General features: G+C 34.8%; 1 protein-coding gene across 1 annotated transcript in view; it reads right to left on the bottom strand.

Moving 5' to 3' along the window:
- Positions 1 to 291: 291 nt before the first annotated feature.
- The window catches only part of DMGDH (dimethylglycine dehydrogenase), a 108,302-nt gene continuing 99,452 nt past the window's right edge, over positions 292 to 9,141 (bottom strand). The window contains exon 18 of the mRNA XM_077138667.1: positions 292 to 809. Coding sequence (XP_076994782.1) covers positions 594 to 809 — 216 coding nt within the window. The 3' untranslated portion in view covers positions 292 to 593. The remainder of the gene's footprint in view (positions 810 to 9,141) is intronic.

The following is a 9,141-nucleotide window of genomic DNA, read 5'->3' as shown; positions in this document are numbered from 1 at the left end:
CTTCTAAAACAACCTTTGAAAGGACAATAATGATAGCCTATCAAGCTGCTTTCAAGGAAGTAATTTTAAAAATGATAAACATTTCAGAAAATTATGTCAAGTTGAGATTTTACTATTCTCATTATAGATATTTAATGAAAAATTAAAACTCACTTCTTCACCTAAAAATGATTTCTCAGGGAAGTAAATCCACGAAAACTGAATTTTTTCTGCAAAACATAATTCATTAATTTGTTTTCAGCCACCAAGAAACATATTCATACATTCCTAACATTATATAATACCCACTAATTCAATTACAATAATGACTGTTTATTAACAAGCATCTAAATGTTTTGCTGATTTAGTTTCATAAACAGCAATATGAGGTGTAAAAAACATTCAGTTTAGAAATTTCATTTGCAAGAACAATATAAATCATTAATCTTATATTCTGTATTGCTCAGAAGGAAGCCATTGAGAGAAAGACTTTATTCTGAATTTAAATTCTGATCATTTTGAAATGAATTCTTTTCCCCTGTTGCTCTGAGGAACAATAATTCCAAGCATAGGCATATAGCAACCTTGATTCAGTTGACTGTAGAAGGACTTGTTCAAATTGTACCCTTTCCACCTTTCTTCTGAAGTCGATTTCTGGTTGGTTCCGTCAACACCAAGGGTTCTTGTATGACAACTGCTGGGTAATGTTTGCCTAATAGTTCAACTTCTACTTGTTGTCCCACCTTACTTAGCTCTATAGGGACATATGCAAAAGCCAGACTCTTCTGGATGCTGTAACTGTAGCTTCCAGATGTTGTATTGCCAACCACCTGAAAAACAAGAACCAACAATCCCTCAGCAACTTTATCAACCCATTGTAGAACACAGCTTTGTACTCCATTTCCCCAGATGAATAAACCTAATGTGTAAACACAACTTATTTTACAAAAGTTTTATGAAATGCTGTCTGTGGGAATAATATGGGGATATAGAAGGAAAACCATTTTTATTGTTAGTAATTATGAAAAATAAATCTCAAAGTATGCATCTGTTTTTATCTAATTTTTTTCAATTTTAAATAATAAAACCTAGTATCTTAATACCTGATACTATTTAATTAGTCCCATGTCAAGAGATCTGAGAGATGAAGAATGTAATATTTTCATTTTAATCTTTATCAAATTCTCCTCTATCATCAACCTTGCATGGCAATAATAGTCAAGAGGGGAAAAAAATCTAAAAACGCAAATGCAAACTTAGACAACCATCCCTATTGAGGTTTGGAAAATAGCCTGCCAAAATTCTGCTGAACTAAAATATTTGATATACCAAAAGTCAATAGAACTGAACATTCTATGTAAGATACTATTTTATAACAGCCTAACAATTCCTGGCAATTGCTAGGCACTTAAAGAAATGGTTACTTTAGTACTCTCTAGTTTTACCATGTTCAGAACATTTGCTAGACACTCTAGGGAATGAATGGAAGTCCCAGTTCTGCCCTCAAGGAACTTACAGCTTAAGTGGGGCATTAATATAAAGACATAAGAAAAGGTAATCAGGAAGCCATGGCAGTAAGCATGAAGACTAATAATTGAGCCAGCGTTCTTTCTATACCTTGAAGGTGAGTGGAATCAGGTTGGGAGAGATGAGTGGTGAAATCTTCCAGGATGAGTGAAGATGTGGAGTTAACACTAAACAAAGAGTCAAATAATCTATTTTAAAGTGGTTGAAATAAAGTAATTTTTGATAGAAAACCAGAAAAAAAGAACCGAGCAAAAAATAAAAACTTAGGAAATGAAAACAAAGGCTTTCTGCCACAAGAAAATTTCTGTGTAACAAGCCTTTATAGACCATGAGATAACTAGTGAAACCAGATCTGGAGGAAAGAATGAAGGAAGAGGAAAAGCAGTATAAATTGCAAAAAAATATGTAATGCAGAAATGTCAAACCAAAACACTGCATGGAAAAAAAAAAGTAAAATTAAACAAAAAGTGATACATAGCTCTGCAAAAAAAATAACTTCTACTGCCCACACAACATTGCACTAATCTTTACAGCCCCCTCCCTATTACAGTGGGCTGCTTTTAAGTTGTGCTAAAAATGCTCATGAACAGCTTCTGGTTGACCACAATGGTGGTGTAAGATGTGTCAGGATGTTCTTCCCCCACATAATCTTTGAACAACAAGCAAAGACTAGCAGGGGCACTTCCTCAGAACTCTGGAAAACAGTTAAAAGTGTTGCAGTAACTGGGCAAGTGCCAAACAGAGAAAATTCAGTTTTAAAGATAGAAACTTCTGATACCCCTCCCCCCAGTCTTTATACAGCATGTTGTAAAGCCAGCCTGTGCTTTGTGTGGGTTCTGGACCCTGTTCCAGCAAAAGCAGGGTAACCCCTATGTGCCTGTCTGTCAGTGCCAATCTATCAGATGGCATCATGAAAGGCTGAACCAGGAAGCACATCTCCAGCTCATCTTTCCAGAACTTGCCCTGTAGACAGAAGCAACTTGCAGACAACCAAAAGAGTATAAGAAATCATTATATCAAAGTGGCCTGGGGCCAAGGATTACTTACTTTAAGTCATACATAGAGCACCCAGGAAGGGGAGAAATTCTATTTCACAGGGAGTAAAAGGAGCATTTTAATTCCTATAAATGGAAGAATTCCTAAGGCCATGAGTAGGCACAAGCCCAGGACAAGATGGAGGCTCAGAAAAGACAGAGAAAACCCTGTACTTCATGTTCACCATGAACAGATCTTCTTGGTAGGAGAGCTAAACTCTGAAGAGGAGCACCAGCCAAAGCAGAGCTAATTTTCAAATACTGTGAAAGGTATTTTTTACACAGTTTGTTTTTTTGTTGTTGTTGTTTTGTTAGCCCCTGACATGCAAAGAAATGTCTATCATATCATTAGTCGGATATAAACTCAAGGGACAGACAGCTCAGGGACTAAATCCCAGAGCATTTAAAATATTACGATGTATAGCATACAAAAAAAATAAGATTACAAGACAGAAAAAAAAAAGGCAATAAGAAATGATGACCAGTTCAAAGGAAAAAGATAAAAGTCCAGAAACCAACAATCAACACACCCAGACTCTGGCTGGACCAGAAAAAGGCTTTTAAAAAATGATCCTTAATCAACTCAAGGAAATAAAGGAAAACATTGAGTAAGAACTAAAGGATAGCAGTAAAACAAGGATAAACAATAAGAGTCTCTCAATAAAGAGTCAAAAATTTTTAAAAGGAACCAAACAGAAATACTGAATTGAAGAGCACAATAACTGACCTGAATAATTTCCACAGCAAAATCAATGTTTCCACAGTATAAATGTGCTGAAGAAAGAATCAGTGAACTCAAAGACAAGAAAATTGCATATTAGGCTGAGGAGCAGAAAGAAAAAAAGAATGAAAAACTGTGACTAGAGCCTACGTGGTACACCACAAAACATACAAGAACAAGCATTATGGGAGTCCCAGAAGGAGAAGAAAGAGAAAGGGGCAGAAGGAATATTCACAGAAATAATAGCAGAAAACTGCCCAAATTTAATAAAGACATGAACGTGTACAATCAAGAATCCCAATGAACCCCAAATAGGATAAACTCAAAAAGAACTGTGCCCAGACATATGGTAGTCAAACTGTCAAATACCAAGGACACAGAGAGAGTTCTGAAAGCTACAGGGGAAAAGCTACATGGAAATTTCAATAAAAATGAAATTCCAATAAATCCAATGCTGATTTTTCATCAGAAACCATGTAGCAAAGAAGGCAATAGAAGAAAACATTAAAAATGCTGAAAAAAAACCAATTGCCAACCAAAAATTTTATATCTGGAGAGATTATTTTTCAAAAATGAGGGAGAGATGAAACATTCCCAGATAAACCAAAGCTGAAGGGGTTCATTAACACTAGACCTGCACTACAAACAATGCTAAAGGGAACTCTTCAGACTGAGGGAAGGACACTAGACAATGGATTGCAGTGGCATAAAGAAATAAAGGTCTCCAAAATAGGTAATCATATAGGTAATTATAAACAGTATTGTATTTTTTGGTATGTAATACCACTTTTTACTTCTGATGGGTTCTAAAATGCAAATGCATAAAAAGCAATGATAAATCTATGGTTTGGGACATAACCATATGTAAAAAAAAAAAGACATAGCTTGTAACAAGTATAAAAAAAGTGGGGGGAGGGGTCTCTGTGCATGTTAGTGAAGTTAAGTTGGCATCAAATCAATTGTGATTGCTATAGACTTAGGATGTTATATTTAAACCCCATGGTAAAAAAAAATATGAAAATATATATAGAGAAAAAAGTGAGGAGGAACTCAAAAGGTACACTACAAAAAATCAAATGATATGAAAGTAGCTATTAATAGAATGATTAAGAAATAAAAAAGGAATAAAACTAAAAAAGACCATTCAGCAAAATGGCAAGTGAAAGTCCTGCCTTATGAATAGTTACTTTAAATGTAAATGGCCTAAACTCTCCAATCAAAGGTCAGAAACTGGCAGAATGGATAAAAAAGCATGACGCAACTATATGCCATTTACAAGAGACTCACCTGAAATTCACAGACACAAGTAGATTCAAAGTGAAAGGATAAAAAAATACCATGCAAATAGTAACCAAAAGACATCTGTGGTTGTTACACTAATATCAGGTTAAATAGTCTTTGTCATGGTCAGGGACATGTATCAACTTAGCCAAGTTGTGGTACCTGTTTGTCTGGCTGGGCAAGTGCTGGCCTGTCTGTTGCAATGAGGACATTTCATAGAATTAGATCATGATCATGTCAGCTGCATCTACAGCTGATTCCATTGGTAATCAGCCAAAGGGGAGTGTCTTCTACAATGAGTGATGCTTACTCTAATCTTGGGAAGCCTTTTTAAGGAGGATTCAGAAGAGACAGATTCCATTCCTGCTTCGGCTGGTGAGCCTCTCCTGTGGAGTTCATCCAGACCCTCCATCGGAGTTGTCGGCTTCACAGCCTGCCCTGCGGATTTTGGACTCTGCATTCCTGCAGTCACGTGAGACACTTTTATAAATTTTATATTTGCGAGTGTTCCCTGTTGATTCTGTTTCTCTAGAGAACCCTAACTAATACAGTCTTCAAGTAAAAAAATGTTATGATGGACAGAGGACTCTATATACTGATAAATTTTAACAAGATATAATAATTAGAAATGGCAGTGTCCCAAAGTACATGAAGCAAATATTGACAGATTTGAAGGGAGAAATAGACAGTTATACATTAATAGTAGGAGGCTTCAGTATACCACTTGCAATAATGTCTAAAACGTCTGGACAGGAAATCAATAAGGAAACAGAAGCTTTGAATGATATTATACTATATAGACTTACAGACATATATAGCACACTTCACCCAAAAGCAACAAAATACACAATCTTCTCTAGAGCACATAGGTCACATATACCATATGTTAAGTCACAAAGAAAGTCCCAATAAATTTCAAAAGTTGAAATCATGCAATGTATGTTCTCCAACCACAGTGGAATGGAGCTGGAAATCAATAACAGAGAGAACAGGAAAATTCACAAATATGTGGAAATTAACAATACACCCTTAAACAACAAAAGCTATCAAAGAAGTAATCACAAAAGAAATTGGAAAATATCTTGAAGCAAGTGGAAATGAAAACACAACATGTCAAAGCTTATGGGTCTCAGCAAAGGCTGTGCTGAGAGGGAAACTGATGGTTCAAATGTTTACATTAAAATAGAAGAAAGATTGCAAATAATAGACCTAACTTCACAATTGGATGATCTAGAAAAAGAAGAGCAAACTAAACCCCAAGCAAGCAGAAGGAAGGACAATAATAAAAATTGGAGCAGAAACGAATGAAATAGAGAATAAAAGATAGAGAGAATCAATGAAACCAAAAGTTGATTCTTTGAAAAAAGATCAATAAAATTGACCAACGTTAGCTAGACTGACAAAGAAAAAGAGAAAGGCACAAATAACTAAAAAGCAAAAATGAAAGGGGGGGCATTACTACCTGACCCCACAGAAATAAAGGGGATTATAAGAAGACACTATGAACAACTGTTCACCAACAAATTAGATAACCTAGATGAAATGGAAAAATTACTAGAAACACACTACCTATACCAGCACAAAGAAATAGATAATCTCAACAAACCAATTACAAGTAAAGACATTATACCAATAATCAAAATTTCTCTCAACAAAGAAAAGCCCAGGACCAGATGGCTTGATTGGCAGATTTTACCAAAAATTCCAAGAAACATTAATACCAATCCTACTCAAACTCTTCCAAAACACTAAGGAGAGGGAACACTTCCTAACTCATTCTATGAAGCCAATGTCACACTCACACAAAGCCAGAAAAAAATACCACAAGTAAATGACAGACCCAAACCATTATGAATATAGATGCAAAAATCCACAATAAAACAGAAGAAAACTTAATCCAACAGTAAAACAAGTGCATATCATTATCAAGTAGGATTTATTTCAGGTATGCAAGGATGGTTTAACATAAGAAAATCAATTAATTTAATATACTATCTTAATATTCTGGAGGGAAAATACCAATTCAATTGATTCATCTCAATTGAATCAGAAAAGGCATTTGACAAAATCTATCACCCCTTCTTCATAAACACTTAGAAAACTAGGAATAGAAGGAAATTTCCTCAACATGATACAGGATATTCATGAAATATACACAACTAACATCATTCTCAATGGGGAAAGACTGAAAGATTTCCCTCTAACATTAAGAACAAGACAAAGATATCCTCTTCACCAATGTTATTCAACACTGCACTAGAAGTTATTGCCAGAGTAATTAGGCAAGAAAAAAGAAATAAAAGGCATCCAAATTGGAAAGAAAGAAGTAAAATCTTCCCTATATGCAGATGACAAAAGCCCAAGTGCAGAAAATCCCAAAAAATCCACAATAAAGTTTCTAGAGCTAATGAATAAATTCAGTAAGGTAGTGGTAGAAACACAAAAGATAGAAACACAAAAATCAGTAGTGTTTCTAAACACTAGTAATAAATGATCTGAAGATGAAATCAAGAAAAAAATCTATTTTCAGTAGCAAATAAAAGAATCAAATATCTAGGAATAAACTTGCAGGGATGCAAAGGGTTTAGACATGCACAACCAGAAAACATTGCTAAAAGAAATCAAAGAAAACCTAAATAAACAAAAGGATAGTCCAGTTTCGTGGATTGGAAGATTAAATATTGTTAAGATATCAACTCTACCCAAAATGATTTACAGATTTGTTGCAATCCCAATCAAAATGCTAACAGCTTTCTTTGCAGAAATGAAAAATCCAGTTGATAAATTTCTATAGAATGGCAAGGGGCCCCAAATAGCCAAAATAATCTTGAAAAAGAAGAACATAGATGGTAGACTCACACTTTCTGATTTCAAAACTTATTACAGACTGTATAATACAGTGTATTGTGTGTATGTCTATGTGTATCAACAGTTCAAATATAAACATGTCCTTTTATGAACTAGAATGAGTGTACACCATTGTCAGGGTCAGCTTCATGTGTCAACTTGGCCAAGTGGTGGTACCTGTTTGGTTGGGCAAGTGCTGGCCTGTCTGTTGCAATGAGGACATTTCATAGAATTAGATCATGATCATGTCAGCTGTATCCACAGCTGATTCCATTTGTAATCAGCCAAGGGGAGTGTCTTCTACAATGAGTGATGCTCATCTAATCCTTTTAAGGAGGATTCAGAAGAGACAGGCTCTCTTCCTGCTTCGGCTGGTGAGCCTCTCCTGTGGAGTTCGTCCAGACCCTCCATCGGGATTGTCAGCTTCACGGCCTGCCCTGCAGATTTTGAACTCTGCGTTCCCACGGTTATATGAGACACTTTTATGAATTTTGTATTTGCACGTGTTTCCTACTGATTCTGTTTCTCTAGAGAACCCTAACTAATACAGTCATTATTACAAGAAGCTGGTAATAGAGTGGTATATGGGGAAAATGCACCAATTACAAATTATGGACTATAGTTAACAGTAATATTTTAATATTCTTTCATCAACAGTAACAAATGTATCACACAAATGTTAAGGGTCAATAATTGGGGGATAGGGAATATGGGATATTTGGGATTTTTTTTTCTTAGTAAAGAGTGGTTTAAAATTGACTGTGGTGATGAATGCACAACCATGCGATGATACTATAAACCACTGACTGTACACTTTGGATGAACTGTATGATATATGAATATATATCAGTAAAACTGATTAAGAGCAAAAAAACTTATTATAATGCTACATAACCAAAGCAGTATGCTACTGGCACAAGGACAGACATATAGACCAATGGAATTGAAATGAACATTCAAAAATAAACCCTCGCATCTATGACCAAATAATTTTTGACATGTGTGTCAAGTCCACCCTAGGGAAAAGAACAGTCTTTTCAACAAATTGTGCTAGGAAAACTGGACCCACAGGCAAAAGAATGAAATTGGGCTCCAAAACTTAACTCAAAATGCATCAAAGACCTAAAAATAAGAAGCTAAACAATAAAACTCCTAAAAGAAAACATAGGGAATTTTCTTCAGAACCTGATGTTAGGCAATGGTTTCTTAGATTTTATACCAAAAGTATAAGCAACAAAATAAAAAACAGATAAATGAGACCTCTTCAAAATTAAAAACTTTTGTGCATTACAGGACCCTACTGTGAAAATAAAAAGACAACTTATAGAATAGAAGAAAATATTTGGAAACCACATATTTAATGGTTTAATATCCAGAATTATATTAAACCCTACAACTGGGGTTTAATATCCAGAATTATAAAGAAACCCTACAACTCAGCAACAAAAGACTACCCAATTTAAAAAACAGGCAACAGTCCTAAGTAGACATTTCCCCAAAGGAGATACACACAATGACCATAAACATACGGAAAAATACTCAAAATCATTAGTCATTAGGTAAGTACAAATTAAAATCACAATGAGAAACCATTTCTTACTCACTATAATGGTATTATTTTAAAAAATGGAAAATAACGAGTATTGGAAAGGATGTGGAAAAATAGAAAATTTGTTTATTACTGGTGGAAATGTAAACTGGTGTGGCCACTATGGAGTTCAGTCTGGTGATTGTTCATAAAGTTAAATATAA

The sequence above is a fragment of the Tamandua tetradactyla genome, chromosome 21 (genome assembly GCF_023851605.1).
Source record: "Tamandua tetradactyla isolate mTamTet1 chromosome 21, mTamTet1.pri, whole genome shotgun sequence".
NCBI classification, from domain to species: domain Eukaryota; kingdom Metazoa; phylum Chordata; class Mammalia; order Pilosa; family Myrmecophagidae; genus Tamandua; species Tamandua tetradactyla.
Note: the sequence above shows the minus strand (reverse complement) of the source record. Positions and strands in the feature narration are given on the sequence as shown.